The 26,866-nt window shown below is 40.6% G+C and overlaps 1 protein-coding gene across 2 annotated transcripts in view; it reads right to left on the reverse strand.

The window, feature by feature from the left end:
* The window catches only part of LOC124718906 (PHD finger protein 14), a 173,349-nt gene that overhangs the window by 104,576 nt on the left and 41,907 nt on the right, over positions 1-26,866 (reverse strand). For both annotated transcript variants that reach the window (XM_047244553.1, XM_047244554.1), the window contains exons 5-7: positions 22,224-22,352; positions 13,563-13,800; positions 7,897-8,001 (exon numbers count right to left, since the gene is read on the reverse strand). In XM_047244553.1, coding sequence (XP_047100509.1) covers positions 7,897-8,001; positions 13,563-13,800; positions 22,224-22,352 — 472 coding nt within the window. The remainder of the gene's footprint in view (positions 1-7,896; positions 8,002-13,562; positions 13,801-22,223; positions 22,353-26,866) is intronic.

The following is a 26,866-nucleotide window of genomic DNA, read 5'->3' on the forward strand; positions in this document are numbered from 1 at the left end:
GTGTGGGGGGTGGGGGGCTGGGGGGAGGGGGGGAGGGGGGGGAGTAAAAGAGGCTATGTTACTTTTGAACTGTATTTTAAAGATATTTAAAATAGTAATCTAATGACATAATGACTGTAATGGTCTGCAGTAAAACTCAAGATGAGATCAGTCCTCCCCAGTACATGGGTTAAATCATCATTATGTTCACAATATCTTATTCTGAAGTGAATTAAAACAAACTGTTATCTCATAACTCATTTACTGATACAATGATGCCTTTGTATAATGCTTTAGATAAATGTTATATGAATGAAAAACAGCTAAACATAAAGAATGGTCTTGCACGTAAACTATACGATTATCAACAGTGATGTTAATATTATAATATTACATTGATAATAACAAAAATAACATTGAAATAACACAATAATATAATAAAATGTTCCAATTCCAAGCAAGGAAATGTGGTGTCACAAGGCTTAGGCCTGTCCCACCCCTCATTAAATTGACCAAGACTTATACGAATAATTGTAAGAACAGTTATTCTTATTATTATTATTATGTTCTTTAAGTTTGTTTTTGGGTTTTCAGAAATACTGTGGGAAGAAAGTTTATTTATGTTGCAGATAACGTGGAAGACGTCGCCCGACGATCACCATGAAAGTTCGACGTAGCGACAAGTGGGCGAGGAATCAAACGAATGCTGCAAACTACCGCGAGCCACGGCAGAGTGCGAGCCACGAGGGCATCGAGCTTCCTAGGTCATTGTTGGACAATGTCAAAGGAAGAGATATTCTGCTTTCTCTTTGTGAACAGATCGATCGAGTCTCGAAAGGTTCGTGTAAAACGTATAGGCGAGTGACACATTAGGTGGGACCCGATGCCTGTAATACTTCCACAGTTATTAAAAAGTTGTTAAACGGCAAAATCAATAGTTCGTCATTTATATAGATAAAAAGTAGTAAATATATAGGAAAGGAAGAGTTGCGGCGTCAGAACGAAAAGTGATACATCACTCAGCAATGAAGGAGGACGTAAACCACAGGTGTTACGTGGTGAAAACAAATCAACTGAAAAACAGTAAGTCTGTAATTAAGCATAAAGCCAAGTAACACTGCAGAAGGTGTTGACAGGAGTCAACACTACCAAATCATAAGTCTAATAAGCTGTGATTGCAAAACACCCACACAAGTTATTTACTGAAGAATGGAAAAATTTGTTAGAAGCTGACCATGTGGAAGATCAGTTTGGGTTCTGGAGAAATGTAGGAGCACGTGAGACAATACTTAGAAAATAGAAAATAATTTAGGAGTATAGGAGGCCACGCACCAAATAGTAGAAGTGTTCAGTCATTGATAGGTGTGGACGGGTGAATGCCTGCCTGCACGCACGCACACACACGCACACACACACACACACACACACACACACACACACACACACACACACACGATCCCCCCCCTCCCTCACACACACACACAAATTTAAAACTTCACTAGCTTTCTGAAGAAATCTTCTAACAAGGCAGGCAAACCTCTCCACTACCTCCCCAATGTACACTGTGTCAGCTGGACACACAATGTTGGAATTGCGCATGTCCTGCTGGCACAAGATGGAACGAAGCAGCACATTTATTCTGTGTGTGTGTGTGTGTGTGTGTGTGTGTGTGGGTGTGTGTTCTAGCTCATCAAATAATTTCTTCCAAAACCTAGCAAAAATTTTCATTCTTCTTTTTGTACCTGTTGATGATTCAACTATTCTGCTATTCGGTGAGTGGGTATCCTCTACTCCTAAATTATTTACATTCTGTCAGAACTTTCCTTACTATATTTGCCTCAGAAGATGGCTTACCAGGCCAGCAGAAGGGTAAAAGATATTATATTACTGCCTTCAATGAAAGATGAAGCACCAAAGAAAGGTAAACTTACATTTATAGCATCTGTTGATTTAGAAAAAGCTTTCAACAATGTACACTGGCCTACACTCTTTGAAACTTCAAAGACAGCAGAGATAAAATACACGGGAGTGGCTTGTAAAAAAAACCAGACTGCAACTGTAAGTGTCGAAAGAGAAGCAGTGGCCGAGAAGGCATCGAGACAGAGTCGAAGTCAGTTGCCTGTGTTATTCTATCTGAAATGAGCAAAGCCTTGGCGGAAACAGAGGAAAAATTTGGAAACAGAATTAACATTTAGGGCGAATAAATAAAAACTCCGAGGTTAGCCAATGGCACTGTAATTCTGTCAGAGATGGTAAACAACTCAGAAGAGCATACGAACAGAACGGATAATGTTTCTGAAATAGGTTATACGACAAATATCAACAGAAGTAAATTACAGGTAATGGCTTGTGTAATGTTGATAAAATTAGATGATGAAATAAGACATTAAATGTAGTAGATAACTTTAGCTACTTGAGAATTAAAGTAGCTGACAATGGCTGGAGTTGGAAGGTTATAAAATGCAGAGTGACAATAGCAATAAAAGTGGAGGAATACTTTAATACCTGCACTGATGAACCAAAACTTTATGACCATCTGCATATCAGGGCTCCAACAGTTGGTAGTTTTGTGGAGGTTATGTGGCACTGGATATCTACACACAAGTCGTGTAATTCGCATAAATAAAAGGCCGCCAATTTGCATACACAGTGATCGCGCCCCATAGTGGCCCAGATGGGTCCCGTAGCATTTACATCAAATTTGGTCGCTGACACATCAACATTAGTTCACTATAATGCTCCTGAAGCTACTGTAGCACGATTCTGGCTCCGAAACACGGACAATTATACTACTGAAAGGCTCTAAGAAAGGGACAATTATACTACTGAAAAGTGACGCCGCCATCAGGAAAGCCAAAGATGCGCTGAACCTTAACACACCAGGAATATACAGTATACCAAGCGAATGCGGAAAGCAATACATTCGGCAAACACAGCACTGCATATCTAAACGCTGCAAAGAACATATCAGATGTGTGTGACTAGGTCACACAGAAAAATCAGCCATAGCAGAACACAGCATCAATGAAGAACACACCTTCAACTTCGAAAACACGAAGGTACTGTGCCGGGCATCTGGCTTTTGGGAGAGCGTTATCAAAGAATCCTTAGAAATAAGGATTCACGAAAATCTGGTCAACAGAGACGAGGGATACCAACTCGGCGCAGCACAGAACCCTGCGATTGTGGCAATCCGTCGGGAACGCGCTCGTCAACGTCCTCCGCCGCGGACGCAGACAGAATGCTTACACCGAGAACCGAACGCGGCCGCCGGGGGCGCCCGCCATCCCCACCACCGCGCGCATGTCGCAGGTCCACCACAGCCACCCTAAATCTAGTGGAGGAGGAAGGGGGATGACCGCGCATATAAATAGCCCGCTCTCCGTGAATCTTGACCCTTCGCCAGAAGATGGGTGGTATGACACTTCCCGAAACGTCGCGAGATATCAACGTTACCACCCAGCTGGAGACCCGAGAAACCTTCATCAATAGTTGAGTGTTATTTTAATCCCTATACTGTACGCTGAGTTGAAGCATGTGTCAATTCATAGCTACAGAAACAACTGTGAGTAGTTTATATATTTCTGCTGTAATTTGTCTGAAGCTTAGTGCCCCCACCAACATTATTCCAGCTATACACTGCGGAAACAGCAGCGGTAAGAGTTAACGAGTAGTCGGATACAAATAAGCCAAAGCCTTGCCGCAGTGGTAACATCGGTCCCCACCGGATTACCAAAGTTAGGTGGTGTCGGGCTCAGCTAGCACTCAGACGGGCTACAGTACGAGTTTGCCGAGCAACGTCGGGCAGCGGGGTGCACTCGCCCCGTGTGAGGCCGGCTAAAGAGCTACTCGATTGAGAAGTAGTGGCTCCGCTCACAAAAACTGAGATATGGCCGGGAGAGCAGTGTGCTGACCACACGTCCTCCATTTCCACATCTAGTGATGCCTATCAGCCGAGGATGACGCGGCAATTGGTCAGTATAGAGCAAGTTAGTACATTTAAATATCTTAGGGAAACTGTACAGGAGACTGGACCAGAAAAATTTGCAATGTACATAAGACTTAACACAATGGAAAGAGCATACAATTAGACAAAATAATGTCTAAAACTAGAAATGTATATTTACAAAAACAAACCTAAAATGCTATACCACAGTGGTAAGAGCTCTGCAGATGACGAAGAAATTGAAGAAATGTATGATGAAATAAAAGAAATTATTCAGATTGTGAAGGGAGACGAAAATTTAATAGTCATGGGTGACTGGAATTCGAGTGTAGGAAAAGGGAGAGAAGGAAACATAGTAGGTGAATATGGATTGGGGCTAAGAAATGAAAGAGGAAGCCGCCTGGTAGAATTTTGCACAGAGCACAACATAATCATAACTAACACTTGGTTTAAGAATCATGAAAGAAGGTTGTATACATGGAAGAACCCTGGAAATACTAAAAGGTATCAGATAGATTATATAATGGTAAGACAGAGATTTAAGAACCAGGTTTTAAATTGTAAGACATTTCCAGGGGCAGATGTGGACTCCAACCACAATCTATTGGTTATGACCTGTAGATTAAAACTGAAGAAACTGCAAAGAGGTGGGAATTTAAGGAGATGGGACCTGGATAAACTGAAAGAACCAGAGGTTGTACAGAGATTCAGGGAGAGCATAAGGGAGCAATTGACAGGAATGGGGGAAATAAATACAGTAGAAGAAGAATGGGTAGCTTTGAGGGATGAAGTAGTGAAGGCAGCAGAGGATCAAGCAGGTAAAAAGACGAGGGCTAGTAGAAATCCTTGGGTAACAGAAGAAATATTGAATTTAATTGATGAAAGGAGAAAATATAAAAATGCAGTAAGTGAAACAGGCAAAAAGGAATACAAACGTCTCAAAAATGAGATCGACAGGAAGTGCAAAATGGCTAAGCAGGGATGGCTACAGGACAAATGTAAGGATGTAGAGGCCTATCTCACTAGGGGTAAGATAGATACCGCCTACAGGAAAATTAGAGAGACCTTTGGAGATAAGAGAACGACTTGTATGAATATCAAGAGCTCAGATGGAAACCCAGTTCTAAGCAAAGAAGGGAAAGCAGAAAGGTGGAAGGAGTATATAGAGGGTCTATACAAGGGCGATGTACTTGAGGACAATATTATGGAAATGGGAGATATGACACTGCGTGAAGAGTTTGACAGAGCACTGAAAGACCTGAGTCGAAACAAGGCCTCCGGAGTAGACAATATTCCATTGGAACTACTGACGGCCGTGGGAGAGCCAGTCCTGACAAAACTCTACCAGCTGGTGAGCAAGATGTATGAAACAGGCGAAATACCCTCAGACTTCAAGAAGAATATAATAATTCCAATCCCAAAGAAAGCAGGTGGTGACAGATGTGAAAATTACCGAACTATCAGTTTAATAAGTCATGGCTGCAAAATACTAACACGAATTCTTTACAGACGAATGGAAAAACTAGTAGAAGCCAACCTCGGGGAAGATCAGTTTGGATTCCGTAGAAACACTGGAACACGTGAGGCAATACTGACCTGACGACTTATCTTAGAAGAAAGATTAAGGAAAGGCAAACCTACGTTTCTAGCATTTGTAGACTTAGAGAAAGCTTTTGACAATGTTGACTGGAATACTCTCTTTCAAATTCTAAAGGTGGCAGGAGCAAAATACAGGGAGCAAAAGGCTATTTACAATTTGTACAGAAACCAGATGGCAGTTATAAGAGTCGAGGGACATGAAAGGGAAGCAGTGGTTGGGAAGGGAGTAAGACAGGGTTGTAGCCTCTCCCCGATGTTGTTCAATCTGTATATTGAGCAAGCAGTAAAGGAAACAAAAGAAAAATTCGGAGTAGGTATTAAAATTCATGGAGAAGAAATAAAAACTTTGAGGTTCGCCGATGACATTGTAATTCTGTCAGAGACAGCAAAGGACTTGGAAGAGCAGTTGAATGGAATGGACAGTGTCTTGAAAGGAGGATATAAGATGAACATCAACAAAAGCAAAATGATGATAATGGAATGTAGTCTAATTAAGTCGGGTGATGCTGAGGGAATTAGATTAGGAAATGAGACACTTAAAGTAGTAAAGGAGTTTTGCTATTTGGGGAGCAAAATAACTGATGATGGTCGAAGTAGAGAGGATATAAAATGTAGGCTGGCAATGGCAAGGAAAGCGTTTCTGAAGAAGAGAAATTTGTTAACATCCAGTATTGATTTAAGTGTCAGGAAGCCATTTCTGAAAGTATTCGTATGGAGTGTAGCCATGTATGGAAGTGAAACATGGACGATAAATAGTTTGGAAAAGAAGAGAATAGAAGCTTTCGAAATGTGGTGCTACAGAAGAATGCTGAAGATTAGATGGGTAGATCACATAACTAATGAGGAAGTATTGAATAGGATTAGGGAGAAGAGAAGTTTGTGGCACAACTTGACCAGAAGAAGGGATCGGTTGGTAGGACATGTTCTGAGGCATCAAGGGGTCACCAATTTAGTATTGGAGGGCAGCATAGAGGGTAAAAATCGTAGAGGGAGACCAAGAGATGAATACACTAAGCAGATTCAGAAGGATGTAGGTTGCAGTAGGTACTGGGAGATGAAAAAGCTTGCACAGGATAGAGTAGCATGGAGAGCTGCATCAAACCAGTCTGAGGACTGAAGACCACAACAACAACAAGAGCAAAAGGTTTACACACAAGTGAATGCTTAAAGCTGAACTATAAGCTGGAGAGAACAGAGGTGCTCAGAGGATGGATTATTAGAGAAATAATCAATACAATACAAACTGCAGATGGGATGAAAATGAGATGTAATGAGGAGACTTAAAAAATTTGGAGAAAATAAAGGAGTTAATGGCCAAGTGAAGTTTAATCTTCTTTCAACACCATTACCGAATGAATAGGGACAGATTAATGAAAGATATATTCCTGCATTTCTGGAAAAAGAAATCAGTAACAGCATAGATGAAAAAAATAAGAAAATAACTAGAAGAAACAACAGTGAAGATTTGGAAAGAACAGAAACCAACCTTCCTGAGAATAAAATATGAAATCTAGAGGGCTTTTGAGGCAGAAAAAATGAGAAATCGGATACAATCAAATAACGGAAACTCCAGGTCGGAATATAAGGAAAGGAACAGACTGCTACTCGCAATAAAAATGACACATCGAGTTGTAGATGGGCACACACAAAGACTGTTACACGCTTTTACATTAAAAATGAAGAAATTCCTCCAGCTGCATTTAAGGTGTCGATTTTATTTTGGCAACTAGTTTCAACATCGTAACAATGTCATCTTAAGGCCCATACACTTGTTGACGTCAACTGCATGCGGCTGATACTAGAAGTCAGTGGTGAGATACGGACTTGCTCCGTGTGGAAGGTGGTTAGTAACTAATATGAAGTTTAGACCGGCATTTCAAAGATACACAGTTCCACATGGAGCACGTATGCATCTCATCACTGACTTCTAGTATCAGCCGCACGCAGTTGATGTCAACAAGTGTATGGTCCTGAAGATGACATTGTTACAAAGTTGAAACTAGTTGCCAAAGTAAAACCGACACCTCAAATGCAGCTGGAGGAATTTCTTCATCTTTAATATAAATTTATACCAGCTGACATCCCACTGTCCTCCATTTCAACTATCAATGTACGAAGATGTACACATTTAGCTTTCAGCCAAAGCCTTCTACTGAAAGGCAAACACACAGACATTCATACACACAAGCAAGCATACCTCGAGCACACACAACTAATATCTCCGACCGCTCGGAGCGGAACGCCGAGGCTCTGGCCGAAACCTAAATGTCCGACACGCGTTTCAAAATCGGGAACAACGAGGACAAAAGAATCGAAGACAGCGAAACAAACAGCTAAAATTTGGCAGGACCTAACCTGGTTACCTCACTCACCTCATCAACATTTTGTCAGTGTGCATCTTGCAGTGTGCGTAGAACGGGTCTGCCTGGTCGACCTCTTCGGAATGTGCTTCTGACAACAGACCTTCTCTCTGGGCGCTGTGAAAAGACATCGGCGAGATCCAATTACACAAAATCGTATGACAAATGTTGTACTACTGCACTTGATACTGAAAGAGTCAAAACACATTAGAAGTATGAAATTTTAATGTTTTATTTAATTCTTTATGTCACAGGTAACAGTAAGACTGTCACACTATTGCCAAAATTGTTGTTACTTAGATATATAACCACTGAACGTGTGGTAACTGTTGATCAATTTGAATATATTCAACAACAGCCATTAACCCTTACACTGCAACATCAGGAAAGCTGACGCAAAACCCATCTATGACACCAGAAAGCATAGTAGATGTAATTGAATAGTGAACCTGAATACATACAGGACAAGCATCCAAAATGTAGCAGTTGCCACCACTATATACCGGGTGATCAAAAAGTCTGTATAAATTTGAAAACTTAATAAACCAAGGAATAATGTAGACAGAGAGGTAAAATTTGACACACATGCTTGGAATGGCATGGGGTTTTATTAGAACAAAAAACACCCCATATTGCTAGACGCGTGAAAGATCTCTTGCGCTCGTTGTTTGGTGATGATCGTGTGGTCAGCCGCCACTTTCGTCATGCTTGGCCTCCCAGGTCCCCAGACCTCAGTCCGTGCGAATATTGGCTTTGGGGTTACCTAAAGTCGCAAGTGTATCATGATCGACCGACATTTCTAGGGACGTTGAAAGACAACATCCGACACCAATGCCTCACCATAACTCTGGACATGCTTTACAGTGCTGTTCACAACACTATTCCTCGACTACAGTTATTGTTGAGGAATGATGGTGGACATATTGAGCATTTCCTGTAAAGAACACCATCTTTGCTTTGTCTTACTTTGTTATGCTAATTATTGCTATTCTGATCAGATGAAGCGTCATCTGTCGGACATTTTTTGAACATTTGTATTTTTTGGTTCTAATAAAACCCCATGTCATTCCAAGCATGTGTGTCAATTTGTACCCTTCTATCTACACTATTCCGTGATTTATTCAGTTTTCAAATTTATACTGACTTTTTGATCACCCGGTATACAGGAGTAGCAGTGAAAGGGTTAAAGGCCACATTAAAGTAATGATTACACATTACTTTGGAGCCCAAACACTTTCCACTCTTGTGTACCTTCCTTTCTTCCGTCGTCCACCATTTATTTTCCGATCATTGCGGAAGCCTTTTGCACAAGTCTGTTCATCGACCCTAAGCAGACCATCATAGATGTCTAGTTTCGTTTCTCTGAGTGACTCAATCGACCTTCCATTTTTCCCGGTACAGTTCTTCTCATCCTCGTAATTTATATCGTCTACACATAAACTTTATGCTGCGGAGGGTCTGTCTTTCACATTTCTCAGCTTCTCTCAGACCTGACAAGCCTGTCTTCATGTGGGTTCACTGAGGTACAGATACTACATTTTCTTAACAAGATTCAGTCCAGCTCACCTCAGACTGCTTTTCTGCATCTGTGAACTCCTGTCAGTCACGTGCCGCTATTTGTAGCCAAGATTGAATCCCGCTGACTGCTAAACCCTTTTGCGCTCTTTTGTTTCTCGACTGTTTTTACGATTCTGGAGAGAGAATCAGCGTCTTCTGCAGATCGACGACCCCCGCACAGTGTTGCCGACATTACCGAAATCTGATTTTAAATGTCTTTTCTGTCAAATTTTTAGTTGAAAGCTACAAACCAGGGCATCCAGTTGTTCCACGTCTAGCTTTCTGTAGCGTGCGGAGTACTCGTACGGCCGAGATGTTTACGGTATCGGCTATCTCGGTATCGGACTGTCAATCTTAAGGGCCCGAGTTAAATTCCCGGCTGGGTCGGAGATTTTCTCTGCTCAGGGACTGGGTGTTGTGTTGTCCTAATCATCATCATTTCATCCCCATCGACACGCAAGTCACCAAAGTGGCGTCAAATCGAAAGACTTGCACCAGGCGAGCGGTCTACCTGACGGGAGGCCCTCGTCACACACCATTATTATTATTATTATTATTATTATTATTATTATCATCATCATCTCGGTCTGCCACTACCGTACCGTCCCTCTGTATAGTTACCAGACTGTTTGCTTCAAATGTCTAGTAGGAGCAAGTTTCAATGTCTTTGCTTCTGTAAACACTGTAAATATGAAATAAATAGTCTTTGACGGCAATGCAGAATGTGGAGGAACTGAACTTCGTAAGAATAGTTTTCGATCTGTGCAGCTATTGGACCCTGCAAATACAAATGATCGACTACGGCACAAAACTATATTCTCTCTACCCTTTATGCCACCCGTGTCTTCAAAGACTCTGGCATGTGCCAGTAAGTGGCATGAGGCATTTATTCCGAGTTTCAACGGAAGAAGAGTGGACTTATCTCGCAATAAAATCTTCGCAGGTTTCTCTCGGCATAAAGTAGCAGTGTGAGCACGTTTCAGAAAGGCCACTCTTCCTTTCCATCTTACTGCAAAGCGCTAGTAGATCACAATATGTCTCCTCATACGTGTATAAGCAGTGGAAATTTAAATCTCACAATGGCTGTTCCGTAACACTTTAACCCTTTCGTGGGCAAAATTATTGAGCAGTTTTTTTTAATGAATGGAGAGCAGATAGTAGTTAACAGATAGGTATATTTATCATACAGAATATCAAATTTGCTCCAACTGTGAAAGTGAGGTCACACAACAAGGTGGGAAGTATTCTTCCCACTGGCCTTCCTTGGAGTTAAATGACAAAAACAGCTTTTTCAATATATGTCATATTTATTTGATAAATTTACTTCTCTTGTTACAATGATTGTTCACAATTACTTGCCATGAAATTTTCTGAAACACGGGTCTATGCAAAGTGGTATTTGACAATACATACAAACACAGCGAGTGCTCTTTTCCGCAGCTTTGGTACTACGATGACGGCACGTCCAGTCGGTTTCTCCTAAAATGGGTCGATGTTCCCCTACAGTCACATGATGAAAATCTTCAGGTACTTTACCCCTTTTTGCCAGAAAGACAGCTTTTTGTCCACGCCTTTTTTGGGATGAGAAGCCAGTGATCAATTGTCTGGCTAGATGGATCCTGTATGTGAGCTGATCGTGCTGTCCACTTTCTCTTTTACTTATTTTCTACAGGATAAAACTGTTCACTGCAGCAGCGTCCACCGGGAAATAAAATATTTTGTGCCACCATTTTACAGAACGTCTGCCAGTAGCATACCCTTCTCGTAACTGATCAAACTTATCGATACCATCCATTATTTTGTTGTATTCTGCCACAACTTCAGGACAAGAAATCTCTCTACTAGTACCATCCTTGTTTTTCCTTCTCACTGTGGCTGTTTCTCATGGGTCATGAATTGAGGACAGGAAAGTGACTGGACGGTTATCCATCCATTTTACTGCAGAAATGGCTCCTTTTGTTTTGTACTGGAATTCTCCTCGTTCCAATTTTACTTTTTCCTTCATAAATTTGGGTAAATCAAAAGTATTTACCTTATACTATAGCTTTGAGGAAAAAATCACAAAATGTCATGCAAACAGCTCTGAAAGGCTCCTCTACAGAGCAACACTCAGCTATACAATGCCTCTGCGCGAAGGTACAGCAAAAACGGTGGGAACTTCAGACTGGAAGTAGTACCCTTACTGTTCACTAGGTGGTAACACCGTGCAGAGGTGGGAACTGTGAATCCCACAGGAGTAGGAGCGAGCTCATTGTAGTGGGAAGCATGTTTCCCACGGCTCATGAAAGGGTTAACAGTGGCACAGATACCTGTTTACGTAGCTGGTGACTCACTTCTGCTGTCCGCCTCTGTCCTGTGTGATGCAGCACGCTGCCTCTCCCGTCTTACTGCTTCAGAGGTCAGCTGTCGAGCTCCACCGACAGCAAACCCCTCACCTCGATTAACGAGATTCGTCAGAACTCTTCATCTCAATGACATCCTTAATAATTCTGTACGAGATGTCATTAGCTGACTGTAACGTTTGCTTCTCATTAAGCTATGCTCAGTCAGTACAGATTTATTTTTCTGCCAGAGTCTCACACTGCATATACGTTCAGTGTACACCAGGAAGACACTGTAATTGTACTTGAATTACGTAACCATTATGGCAACTCACCTGAACCTCTCGATATCAGCAATATTCTACTGTTTCTGTAAAGCAGTTGACATATTTCTGAGACAACATTCAGATTTGATTTCATTAATGTAGAGGTACTTTGATACATCGATATGTTTATATTGCAATGATATTAATCTTGTGTGTATTCTTTCTTTTGTCACTATGATCTTTGACGTACTTGTAACTCTGATTTTTGGGCACGTAAGCAATTATTAGTTGTTAGAGAGTTGGACCTTGAGAAAGTCAAGTCTTGGACGTCATGTTGAAAAGACGCATATTGTAATCAGCTTATAAAATGTGAACTTTAACAGTGAGGAAGATGTTTTCAAGTATGTTTTGTATTGTGAAGTGACTTTTTGTGTGTTACGCGATATTGCAACAAAAGCAATAAAAAGGAAGTGTAACTTAAATTCGGGGTGCTGATTACTTTTTACATCGCCATTGTGCTAACTTGCAAAAGTTTAATCTTCAAGAACGGTTTGTGAAACACATCTATTAAACTTTTGAATATCGCATAATAAAACCTAGGCCTCTTTGCATCCGAGCTTGGAATCATCACCACCTAGATTTTCGACGATTGAGCCATGATTTTACAACGAGACCAGTGTGGGAAACACGAAAAGATGAGTGCCTAGTTTATTCATTATTACATGAAATGACTTTATTAAATGTGCTCTAATGACACCTGCCACATAACAAATTATTTGTTGCCAGAAAATGTAGTATTTAGCAGTGTGAGCAACACCACAAATCATAATTAATTTTTGGTCTTTGTTGTGGTAGGGTTGTTAGAACACGGCACTATATTTCTCTGCTGTAAGATTTCCCACATTCACGAGGAATGCAGGAGACCCCATATTTACGAAGTCCGAGATTATCTTTCACGCTGCCCGTAAGGTTCCTTACTTTTGCAGGTGGTCGAAATACTGGTTCGATAACTTTCAGAGAAATAGCTCAGTCGATTCTCGCAGAAGTTGCTCAGATGTACGGCAAGAATCCAGTCCTGTCTTCTGTTTCATTTTTTTCTCTCCTTTGCAGTTATTGTCGCATCTGTGTGCTCAGTACCTTCTTAAGTTTTTCACTTCTGTAGCCATTATCTCATCTATTCCAGATGTTGCAGGCGGTCACTGTGGGTAAACTTTTTTTTAAAACCATGTACTGTCCACTGGCCAGCTTTCCAGCCACAACAGTGCTATACGATGTCCCCACATTATCAGTTACTGGCTTTACAAGGTATACAGTCACCTGAAAATAAAACAGCGAAAGCTATTCCGCGGGACAATAAAAATCTATGTTTTTAAAGAAAAGACATTTAGTGACTGGCTGCAATTTTCACACAACCCATATGCTAGAAGAATAGTGCCGACTAGAAATTACGTAGTTTGACAAAATTGGCCACTCTTTCAAACAAATTTATAAGGTTTATCGAGATGCCACTGACGAGCATTTCGCGGCGGCTCACCAGGTGACGTGGAAGTACTGGCGGCACATGCCAGCATCGCAACCGATGCAGACGCCTGTGCGGGCGAAGCGGTCGTCCTCGCACAGGCAGCAGGCCCGAGCACCCCACTTGCTGTACGGCATCTCGAACAGCGTCACACTCGACAGCCGGTCCACCTCGCCGAACGCGACCCCGGGCACGTACAGGGCGCACACCAGGTGCACCCACTTCCCGACGTCCGTCTCTTTGAAGATGCCACCTGCAAAACGGGCGCATAAACGACAACTGTACCGGGGTGTATACGTCAACGAGGAAAAAAAATTCCCAGATTTCCTGGCTAAAAATACACTTTCTCCCAGGTGAAAATACACTTCTTCCATGTTAATTGACAGTATACTCTTCCCCGGCACTGTAAAACCCGTCAATCCTTTTGTGGCGTCGCAACTAGTGCGCGATCGCCCATTTGTCTATTAAAAGCTTTACTTCAGAATGTATGTGGGCTGCAATGTAAGCCGTAGAGTATTATACGGTCAGTAACGGACGAGTTGTGTCCTGCAGACTGACGTCACGACCATCTGTTGCAGCTGCGCGTGTGAAAGCAGTAGAGTAGCGCTGGCAGGCAACTTGCATTATACGAAACTAAAAATATTAATAACTAATAAAGGAATAACCTGAGGAACGTCATATTTGATGTACATCCTTCTGTTGTGAAAACAAACAATATGTCAAAGTCTGAGACCAAAAATAGTTGTATTTTGGAAGTTAGAAAAATTCCATAAAAAAAAAAACATAATTTTCCGACATTCCAGAACTAAAGAAATACAGTGATGTAATAGTTCACCTTCAGTGACTATGTACGATGATCTGATAACACTTTCAGTGTTCATATATAAATTTGGAAAGTTTTTAGTTTCAGAAAACCTCTGTGACTTTTCTATAATAATAATTTCAAGAATTCTAAGTAAATATGTGTATTGTGTGTTAGGGTGCGTGTGAATGAGAATTCGTGCGTGAGTGTATGTGGGACGTTCGGCATTATTAAAAATCATTCATGTAATTCTCTACAGGAACTGGCAAGCGTTCCATCTCTGTAACGTGGGAGCGAATCCACTAGTGGTTCCCCTACTAGTGAATGTCGGATGTCCAAGTATGTATGCTTATGTATAAGACAGCCAGGACATTCGCGACTACATAATAAATTTCCAGATGTAGAGTAAAGCTTATAGTTCATTTTGTTTTGTTTATTTAATTAGAGAGTTTTGTGTTACTTAATTTGATGACGTCAATGAGCCTAGAGAAGTGGTTGGTGCTTGCTAGATTTTGGCGCGAGCCGCGAACTGGAAGTGAGTTCTCATTGGTCGTAAGTGCTGACAGCCAATGAGAAGCGAGACGGTTGGCCGCCTAGCGAGGAGATATAGTTTTGAGTCGCGAGCTAGCTTTGATTGGGGGCAGTTATGCTGGATGTGACTTTTCACATCATGTGTAAGATGAAGTCTTGAGATGACTTCCGCGTTATGGTCCAGTGTTAATGGTATCTGGTAGTGACCAGAAACTGTTTATGAAAAATTTAGAGTGTTGTGATAATTCGTTCCGACAAAAATCGCAAGTGAACTTTGAATTATATAGCGTGGCGGTACTGAGTATATTCTTACTGAGTATTTTATGGTGAGCATAAACTTTAACTAAAGACAACCACTGAATATCGTGTGCAGAAGTAATTGGCCGATCATTGACTGTGTTACAAGTAATTGGTTTCGGAATTTGGGAAGGTAAAAGTTCTGGCTGTTTAAGGTATGGTGATAACTGTGAGCAGAAACTTTAGTAATTTTCGTAAATGTGGGCTGATGATCTTGCTTAACGGCAATAAAGATCTATTGAAGGTTTAGATTTGAACTTCATGTTTAAAGTACAAGTCACATCCCCTTTCCGAATCATTTCTTTAAAGTACATAGAAAATTTTCAGCAAATTTTACTTATAGTGGCCTCCGGCGTGTAGCTATGAGGTTACAGTTTCCTCAACACTGCTTTTCTGTGATCTCATAGGTAGCTGCAGTCAGGAGTTTACGTGCGAAGGTCTACAGCTGTAAAGAGGTAGGTGAACAAAAATTATAAAAGAAATTGCATTACAGCAGCAACGTATAATCCGTCGCAATTGGTGCATCGCATGCACGCATGTAAAAAATCCGTTGCACTTTGAATGTTTATGGTTTTATATACCGACGTAGAATTTCCCGGCACTTAAGAAAACGAAACTCAGGGGGAAAACACGTTTTGAAAGACCTTTGATGTGCAGCAACATGTACGCAGGTATAAATTTGAATTCCACCAAATACCGCACGTCACTTTCCGAAGCACTGAAATCGAGATTGCGATCCGCTTTTGTAAGCCAGTCACAGCTCACGTCACGTGATCTCGCCAGCTGACGACAGAATAGGGCACGTGATGTAGTCACCCAATAGCAAGATCAAGTAGCGCGAACACACAAATAAGAAAAGTTAATGGTTTAAATTAATATACATAGCATTCACGTATAATATTGGTCTCGAAGATTAATAAGCTGGAAGAGAAGCTAAGCTTCCACATATAATGTTGATCTTTTTTGCGCATGTTACACTTTAAGATACATCACACAAATGTGCTAGTAAAATTTTTAATAACAACGTAAATGACTGATCTTCTGGGCTCGAAATTCTTCTAAATGGTCGTCCTCAAAGAGTTTTTAAATGAGAGTCAAACGCTTTGTGATTTAAGAAATTCGTCGTACATTCTCGCACGTAGTTCATTTTGCTTAAAAGGAAATGTGGTTTGAATGTAACGCTTTTCAAACCACCATCCGCAATATTTTCCTGCGACCTGCTAGAAATAGTTCCGTTTCAACAGTTGGAAGAGAGTGCCAGATAATAGGCGTCACCGCGCTTGCGCAGCTATAATGATGCAGGAAGCCCATATGTTCGTACGTGTAAAACATTAAAAGATCTTACATTATGTCATAAAAGAAATAATATATCAGAGAATACTTCAAGAGCATCGAAATTTCGTGACCCATACTAAAATGCATAATTCGGCTTGAATGCACTTTCATACGTCCAGATTTGCATGTAAATTTTCTTGGAGTACCAGTACTGTATTATCTCATGTTTGGTTCTTTATTACAGCACAATGCCATACGTGCACTTGAAATGCAGCGAACAGTTGAAACTAGCGAATAGTGTGAAATTAAACACTTCGTTTCAAATAAAGCAGAAAAGATAAATGAAAGCCAGATCTCTTTACTAAACCGACAAAAATAACTTCATTGTTCTGCAAGGCAATTAATGCTTGACTGTGAGGAAGGAGCAAATAAAATCTAAAACAAGTACCATATTTTAGCCTTCCGTAATTATGCGAACGTATTTTAATTCATTTGATAACTTCCAGCCGCAAAAATCCATTTGTTATCATTTAATGTTAGAGCAATAAACGAAGAGGAAGCAACCAAATCACTGAACGTAAACACAGGTCACGTGGAGACGACCCATCTCCCCACCACAACTCGGACTGCTCTGGGCATCAGTGCCAGATTTACTATATTTCCGAACCGGGGCAATATTAAGTAGTGGCATCCAGCCATACCTCTGTAACCAGAAGCGAAAGAAGGTTTACGCAACTCAACTGCGCATGCGCAAGAGCCCGCCCACAACTGCTCAAACGAATCTAATTTAAACAGTTGTCATGTCACGATCATCGGAGGCAATTTGTCGTTATGAAGCATAGTCTTCCTAAAGCCTTTGACACACTGTGCTGTTGGCAGACGCTTGTATGAGCACTGTGTTTTGCTGTTGTATACGGCGCATTTCCTTTGCAACTTAACTTTTAATCTCGTTCCCCCCCCCTCCTCTCATTCATGTTTTGTTGCTGCAGTATTATTCTGCAATAGCGGGATACGGTAATATCCTTTGTTAGAGTATTGGTTCTTACCGGTCAAAATCACAAAAATTTAACTGAAAACTAAAACAATGAAAAATTCCTGGAATTCTAAATAATTCCCGGGATTCTACACAATTCCCGGGTTTTTCCTGGATGAAAAAATTCCCAGGTTTTTCCCAAATCTCCCAGTTGTCCTGGGTCGTATACACCCTGTGGACGGTCCGAAACTTCCACGAGGCGCTAAATGGTGAAGCGATGCGGTCACTACAGAGGAGACTGCGTCCGCTCCTTCCGCTGTCTGCACCTCGGAGGTTTTTCTGACTCCGATATCCTGAGCTGACTCGTTTGTGAGAAGAGGTGAGAAAAATTTTACTCCTGGGTCAATCGAGGAGTTCCCAGTGACTGACACATAATATTTACGTTGTGAACGGTAGAATACCCGATAACATTGTGCACGTATTTTCAGAGTCTGAAGTACCCCGACCCTGTGTGTAGTTGAGACATCTGGCATCAGCTATTCATCTAACATATTACGGTAAACTACTGTACCCTTTTTTTCCCTAAGGTAACACTTGAAACTTTTTAGTGATGTAGTGAAAACTCATTGACTTCAGTAATCCCCATGAGCTCTGCTACCCATCTCAGGTCTTTAGTTACTCTTATAAAAACACTGAGCTTCTTCCTCATATTAGTAAAGTGAAAAGCACACTTGCCACATAAAAATATCCACAGTTTCTTCATGTTAGTGCTACAACTCCACATAAAATGATTTAAGGATTTTCACCCTGAGGTTCTTAATTCACAAGCGCACAAACTTTTGTGGAGAGTGGAGCTCTAAACTAGCACATGCAGTCAACATTTTAAGAACGTCTCTCTCTCTCTCTCTCTCTCACTCTCTCTCTCTCTCTCTCTCTCTCTATCCGCCCCCTACCAGCCCGCAACACACACACACACACACACACACACACACACACATCCCGTGCTGTCGGATGTAGAAGGTATCCCATGACAGTAGAAGGCCTTTTTGGTGGTTTTTAACTATACTGCTCTCTACCAAACTATAGTGCACAGCAATAAGAGAATTTGTTATTGCAGAACACCAGCTCCACCTAGCTAGTGGACATGCTCAACTGATGCAGAAGGTCCAAAGCAGTATGTTGATATTATGAAGACAAATACAAGTGAAGGTCGTAAGTTTTCTACTTAAATTAGCACGTAACGGTTTTGCTGGCTCACTGCTAGGTTAAAAACACAAAATTCCCTGAGTTTTTATGAAATTCCTGAAATTCCCTCAGATTTTTCCTGATTTTTCAAGAAAAAATGTTTGTTTGTTGTTAACAAACTCCTTTGTTGTCTTCAGTCCAGAGACTGGTTTGATACAGGTCTCCATGCTATTCTATCCTGTGCAAGCTCCTTCATCTCACAGTACTTACTGCAACCTACATCCTTCTGAATTTGCTTAGCATATTCATCTCTTGGTCTCCCTCTACGATTTTTACCCTCCACGCTGCCCTCCAATACTAAATTGGTGATCCCTCGATGCCTCAGAATATGTCCTACCAACCGATCCCTTCTTCTTGTCAAGTTGTGCCACAAACTCCTCTTCTCCCCAATTCTATTCAATACCTCCTCATTAGTTATGTGATGTACCCATCTAATCTTCAGCATTCTTCTGTAGCACCACATTTTGAAAGCTTCTATTCTCTTCTTGTCCAAACTATTTACCGTCCATGTTTCACTTCCATACATGGCTACACTCCATACAAATACTTTCAGAAATGACTTCCTAACATTTAAATCTATACTCGATGTTAACAAATTTCTCTTCTTAAGAAACGCTTTCCTTGCCATTGCCAGTCTACATTTTATATCCTCTCTACTTCGACCATCATCAGTTATTTTGCTCCCCAAATAGCAAAACTCCTTTACTACTTTAAGTCTCTCATTTCCTAATCTAATTCCCTCTGCATCACCCGATTTAATTCGACTACATTCCATTATTCTCGTTTTGCTTTTGTTGATGTTCATCCTATATCCTCCTTTCAAGACACTGTCCATTCCGTTCAACTGCTCTTCCAAGTCCTTTGCTGTCTCTGACAGAATTACAATGTCATCAGCGAATCTCAAAGTTTTTATTTCTTCTCCATGGATTTTAATACCTACTCCGAACTTTTCTTTTGTTTCCTTTACTGCTTGCTCAATATACAGATTGAATAACATCAGGGAGAGGCTACAACTATGTCGCACTCCCTTCCCAACCACTGCTTCCCTTTCATACCCCTCGATTCTTATAACTGCCATCTGGTTTCTGTACAAATTGTAAATAGCCTTTCCCTCCCTGTATTTTACCCCTGCCACCCTTAGAATTTGAAAGCGTGTATTCCAGTCAACATTGTCAAAAGCTTTCTCTAAGTCTAGAAATGCTAGAAACGTAGGTTTGTCTTTCCTTAAATGTAATTGACTGATAATTCCAGATACTTCGGAAGACTTGTCTCTCTGGTTATTATTTACAATGTGTATGACTCATATAGCAGAAAGTATCGGAAACTCTTTAACAGTGTTTGCAGATGATGTGGTTATCTATGTGAAAGTGGCAACACCAGAGGACGGCACTATTCTGCAGAATTAATGCTTTAACAGTTGACCCTAAATGTCAATAAATGTAACGTAATCATCTTGAGGTTGAAACTCTTCTGTCCATGTGTCACACACACACACACACACACACACACACACACACACACACACACACACACACACACACACACACACACACACACACAAAATCCTCCACATGAAATTGAAATTTGTTTGAGTTGTAAATATTTGTCAAGTATTATCGCTTTTCTGACATGTTCTACATCCTCACTATGGATCAATTGGAATGAAAGTAAATCTAATCTAATCTAATGGTAAGGATAACCATAACATGCACTGTTGTAAACTTTCGAAGTAAATAACTGTTCTGCATTAAGTTCTACATGGTTGCAGATGACAAACTGTGAAACAAACCAAGTGTATTAAATTGCATAAACGCCAGGAAATCCACAGCATGTGGCGACAAGGTACATACACAAAAAAATTGTCTGCTTTTCAAGTATGTAAATACTGTCTTTAAAAACTCAAATGTGTGTGTGTACCAGTAATAAAATGCATTTTTTGTGTTGTATAGAAGACAGCAAAAAACTCACTGACGGTACTGAAATTTTAGCGAAACATGTCAGAGGGCGGAGTGGTTGGGGGGTACGGTGGGGGGTGGGAGGCAGGGGTAGAAATGGAAGAAAAAGAAGAAGACTGTATTTTGGTCAAGGTGTATTGTCTCCAAAAACAAAGCTAAATGTAACATATTGAGCAATCATAGACAAATAAATCCACTACTGTACAACTACACTATTGATGAAAAATTGCCGGAGAGAGTGTCTACTGTAAAACATCTCCGAGTAACTATACAGAGAGGCTTTAACTGGACTGTCCACACGAAACAAACAGCACGAAAAGAAGATGCAAAACTGAGATTCATAGGAACCATCTTAAGGAAATACAATACATTAAGGAAGAGACTTACAAAGCCCTATCCTGATAGATTCTTGTTTACAATCTGAGACCCCTACCAAGCAGGACTTATAAAAGAGATAGAGAAGATCCAATAAGAAGCAGTGCTTTTCGTCACACGGTCGTTTAGTTGGCGTGAGAGTGTCGCACGACTGATTGATAAACTCCAGTGTCAGATGGTACAAATGATACACGAGAGGCTTTGTGCATCACACAGAAGTTTACTATTGCAATTTTGTGTAAGTGCTTTCCGAAATGACAACAATAAGAAAATTTGAGAATTTAGAGGCAATACAGAGCTTCATCAACAATCGTTCTTGTGGCACGCCATTCGTGAGTGGAAAATGAATTGGGGGGGGGGGGGGGGGGGGATGAGGGGAGGGGATTTGTTAGTGGTGCCAAAAGTACCTCTGGCACACATTATTGGGTTGCTTGTAGAGTATGATGTAGATGTAGATAAACTGCTGCCTCCTCCGATCTACTACATAGTTACTGTTTATATGTTATTAGTAGCTTAATATTTACTTTATTGCAAACCTATTTTTAAATAAAATAATTTTCACCTCTATACATATAGTCCAATTCATAGGCATTATACAACTTTACAATAAACACTGCTATCTGCAATGTAGCTACCAGATATTTAGGTAATTTGTAGAAAGAGTGGTGAAAGAGGTATGCCTGTACTTCATAGTGATTCCCAATTTCTTTCTCTGTGTTAGATGGGAGCATACTGATTATCTTACTACCACAGTACATAAGCCCATTCTAAACTCCAGACAACGTGGCAAAGCTGACAACAAAATTATTTCTGTGTCTCGTGTCACAACCAAGTATATTGCACTTCTTTATCGCTCCTCGCGTCTGCTGAACAGACACTTTATTTACTTTAGGTGCTCTGTCTAGAAGATAATGCCACAAGACGACAGGGAGAGATAAACCGACACTCTCATCTTCGGGTCGGCACAGTGGGCGAAATTTCTGAAGGCAGAATGCACCGAACCGAGCTTCACGATCAGCTCATCTGCGCATCACCTCCATTTTAATGCGCTATCTGGCTGACCCCTACAGAATTTTACACATTGTGCTTCACATCACAATCGTATGCAGCACACACACTCACCTACTTTTCAGAATTTAGTACACCATAAGGTGATTGTAAAATATGTCAGTGTTGTTTGTAGAAACAGAGCTTAAAGAGATTGACAGTACTTAGCCACTAACCTGAGTTGGGGCACAGCTCGCAGATGGGGTCGACGACGCCGGCGCGGCACGCCTCGCAGAACCAGGGCTCCGTCGAGCAGGACGACACTGTACTGGAGACGCTCGCCGCATCTGACACTCCGTAGCAGCCTGCAACACGTGGAGAGTTACTGCAGTCGCGATGACAATGTGTGAATCTATGGCTCGTCGAATTGCGTCGTGTAAATTCTGCAGTATTTCTCCTGAGACGACTGCCCGTCACTAGCGCACGAAATAGTCGACTGTAGGTGTATTTATATTTGAGCAGTCGCTGTCGTGCGCGGTGTCGTGCTCCGTCACACACTCCTGTACACGGAGTATGTGGCATTTCCGATCCCGACAGCGTAGCGGGTGAGCTATGATATCTGGGTACAGCTTTCTGGCAGAACTGTCAATCGCAAAAAACAAATGCATCGCTATTTCCAGCTAAAGGGAGTCCAGATGAGGGAACAAAATAAAAAAACTGAGGGACCCACTATTGCAGTGTTCTTGCTGTTTTTGGTGACAGTTTGCCAAAAATCAGCAAAATCTTGAATGGATGTAACACGAAATACACCTTTTGGCTGCCTGTGACACTGCTGCATCTTTGGATGCCAATCTCGGCTGTGAGAATGGGTTTGTGAACTCCTGTCAAAGATCACAGTTTGTAGTAATCAACGAGAAGTCATCTAGAGGAATGGGAGTAATATTTTCAGTACTGCGTCAAATGTTACAGAACCTCTGCTTTTCTTAATCTGTATAAATGATTTTAGAGACAATCCAACACCTCTTTTAGATTGTCTGCACATGAGACTGCCATTTAAGGTCTAGTAAAGTCATCAGGAGATCAAAATCAACTGTAAAATTAGCTATATAAGACATTCACACAGGGTGAAAAGTGACAATTGACAGTAAGCAACAAAAACTGTGAGATCCTTGACATGACTATTAAAAAAATGCATTAAATTTTCAGTTACACAATAAATTACACACATTTGAATGTTTATGAGTCAGAAAAATACTAGGGGATCAAGTTATATGATTACAAGCAATTTAAACGAGGTTGGCAGCCCTGCACAAGGCCCCATGTACGGAGACAGAGCTCTTGTGAAAGATAAGTAATTTAGGTTGTAATTAATTGTAGTTGAACACTTTTAACTAGTTAAATACGTTCTTTAGTGTGCTCTTCAAGCTCACCATTAAAAGTTTTTCTTTTATTTTCATAGTGTTCTAGTAATCGCGAAAAGTTCGTTTGTTTACTACGGCTGCTTAGGCCTAATTTTTCGAGTGTGCATATTTAGCAGTATACCACAATTGCAAGTGCATTTACTGTAGTTTAACTGATTAAATACATTCATTAGAGTGCTTTTCAAGCTCGCCATTAAAGGTTTTTTTCTTTTATTTGCGTACTGTTCCAGTAATCGCGAAAAGTTTGTTTTGTTTATATTTCGCAGCTTTGCCTTACTTTCCGAGTGTGCATATTTAGTGTTTTACCGCAATCTTAAGTGCATTTGGTATAGATTAACTAATTAAATACTTTAATTAGTGTGCTCTTCAAGCTCGCCATTAAAGGTTTTTCTTTTATTTGAGTATTCTTCCAGTAATTGCAAAAAGTTCGTTTTGGTTACATTCGGCTGTTTAGGCCTAATTTTTGATCGTGCATATTTAGCATTATACCACAAATTTAAATGCATTTGGTAATAGTTTACTTACATATTAGTTTCCTAAACATATTTAGTGTCCTTTTGCATCTGTATTTAATATATTATCATTATCACTTAGTAAATCTCTTAGCTAATTTGTAAACTACCATGGATACTAAGAGTGTGAGCTGCAGTAGGAAAGTTAGTTCAGGGGTTTTGTGCAGTAGTTGTGACATGTGGTTTCATTGGGGACATTGTAGCGGTGTGGGAATTGGGGAAGCAAATGAGACTATTCCATTCTTTTGCAGGGTTTGCTCAAGAGATAGGATTATAGCTAAACAGGAGGAGAAAATTAGAGCCCTTCAGGCTAATTAGGGAGGAACTGAAGAGGTTAAGAGGGGAGGAGGGCAAACAGCGGTGGGAAGTGGAAGCTGGGAACAGGGGCCACAGAAAGAGGACAGTGTCTGACAGTTTCCCAATTGGCACAACCAATAGATTTGCCTTGCTACCACAGTTAAGTAAGGAAGAGGCCCCAGTGGAAGAAGATGTAGTTAAGATGTAACAGAATCTGACTAGGAAACCAACTGTTTCAAAAAAAGTAGAAAATAAAAGGAAAGTTCTGTTGGTAGGTAGCAGCCCTGGAAGAGGTGTGGGCCAGATTTTGCAGGAAAAATTAGGTGACAGGTACCAGGTCACAAACTTTTTCAAGCCAAGTGCACGTCTTAGCCAGGTGGTAGAGGATACAGGTTCCTTGTGCAAGGGTTTCTCAAAGCAGGATCATGTGATGATAGTGGGTGGAGTGGGAAACAGTATTGATAGGGATCAGAGCAACAATATTGAGTGTGACTTGGTGAAAAAAGCCTCTGCAACGACCCATACCAATGTTGGGCTGGTGCCTGCTTTTGTGCGGCATGATCAGCCCCAGTTGAACCCCTCTCTCAGGAGGGTAAATATGGAGTTGGATCAGTTGCATAGGGAGGCCACTCTGTCAGACACTGGATTAGTTCCTGTCAGGGTTATTGATAGGGGGGATTTCACAAGGCATGGCCTACACCTCAATAGGAAAGGGAAGGGTAAACTGACAGGGTTGTTAGTGAAATCCATTAAGGGCAGACACTAGTACTCCTGGATGCTTCTCTTTTTTAGGCTAATATCAGTGTCCAATGAGAAGTTCAGGCAGGCAGCTGCTAAAGAGGTCCAAAACTCACAAGATTCTCACAACAGGAAAGTAAATAATAATGTTACCATATTTAACCAAAATATTGGTGGATTAAAGAAAAATGTAGATTCTCACAAAAGTAAAGTAAAAAATAATGTTACCATTTTTCACCAAAATATTCCGGGATTGAAGAATCAAGTAGATGAGCTCCTTGTTTGTTTAGATGACATTGAAGCTTATAATGTAATAGATATACTACGCCTGTCTGAGCATCACATTGTGTTTGATGTGGAAAAGGTAAATATCAGTGGTTATAAACTAGCTGCACATTGAGTAGAGAGAATAAGGTGAGAGGAGGAGTTGCAACATATGTCAAAAGTTATCACTGGGTAAAAAGCTTAGATACAAAATAGTTTTGTCTAGAGCAACATATAGAATCATGTGCCTGTCAACTTAAACTGAAGGAGGGCTCTTTTATAATTGTAACAGCATACAGGTCCCCTTCAGGAAACTTTCATTTATTCCTGGAAAACTTGGATGCCTTGTTGTGCTATCTGTCATATAGGGGAAAGCAAATTATTATTTGTGGGGACTTCAATGTTGATTCACTGAAAGTGGGTAATAGGAAGAATGACCTGGAAGTCGTGCTCGGTTCTTTCAGTTTGACATCTGTCATTAATTTTCCTACTCGGGTAGTAAAGGACAGCAGCACATTGATAGATAATACTTTTATAGACCAAGATAAGTTTAATAACATAAATTCTTGTCCTGTTGAGAATGGCCTTTCTGATCATGGTGCTCAGCTAGTTACAGTATATGACATAGCTCCATTCAGTAATTCAAAACTACCCTCCAAAGTTGTGTGTTCATTTATAGACCAAGATAAGTTTAATAACATAAATTCTTGTCCTGTTGAGAATGGCCTTTCTGATCATGGTGCTCAGCTAGTTACAGTATATGACATAGCTCCATTCAGTAATTCAAAACTACCCTCCAAAGTTGTGTGTTCAGTTAATGACTCAACAATTAGAAATTTCAGAGAAAATCTTCAGCAGTTAGACTGGGATGAGGTGTACAAGGAACCCGATGCTAATTTAAAATATAACTTATTTCTAATTATAAGAAACCATGCAAAAAGCCGTGGATTACTAGAGGGATAAAAATATCTTGTAACCACAAAAGGGAACTGTATCTAACAACAAGAAAGAGTAATGACCCAAAAACAGCCAAATATTATAAAAACTACTGTGCTACATTAAGAAAGGTTATTAAAAAGTTCAGAAGAATGTGCATCATGTCTGAGATTAATACCTCTGATAACAAAATCAAAACAATTTGGAATATTATGACATGGGAGACAGGGCAACCAACAGTACAGGATGACGGCATTACCATCGAAGCGAATGGAAACTTGACAAACAACAAGCTGGAAGTCGAAAACATTTTGAATAATCATTTTTTAAATGTTGTGGAGAAAATAGGATCTAAATGTTCATTAGAAGAAGCAAGGCAGTTAATGGAAGAGGCCTTACCCACACCATTTGATACAATTGAAATTCCACCCACCTCTCCTTCTGAAATTAGGAAGATAATAAACTCTCTCAAGAATAGAGGCTCACATGGAATTGATGGCATTTCCAGCAGGACAATAAAAGCTTGTTCCCAAGAGATAAGTGGGATTCTTAGCCACATATGTAATAGATCTATGAAGCAGGGCATTTTCCCAGATAGAATTAAGTAAGCCATTGTCAAACCACTGCATAAAAAAAGGGGATACGTCTGATGTTAACAACTACTGCCCAATCTCTCTTCTCACTGCCTTATCCCAAATTCTTGAAAAAGGA

Source organism: Schistocerca piceifrons, chromosome 10, assembly GCF_021461385.2.
Source record: "Schistocerca piceifrons isolate TAMUIC-IGC-003096 chromosome 10, iqSchPice1.1, whole genome shotgun sequence".
NCBI classification, from domain to species: domain Eukaryota; kingdom Metazoa; phylum Arthropoda; class Insecta; order Orthoptera; family Acrididae; genus Schistocerca; species Schistocerca piceifrons.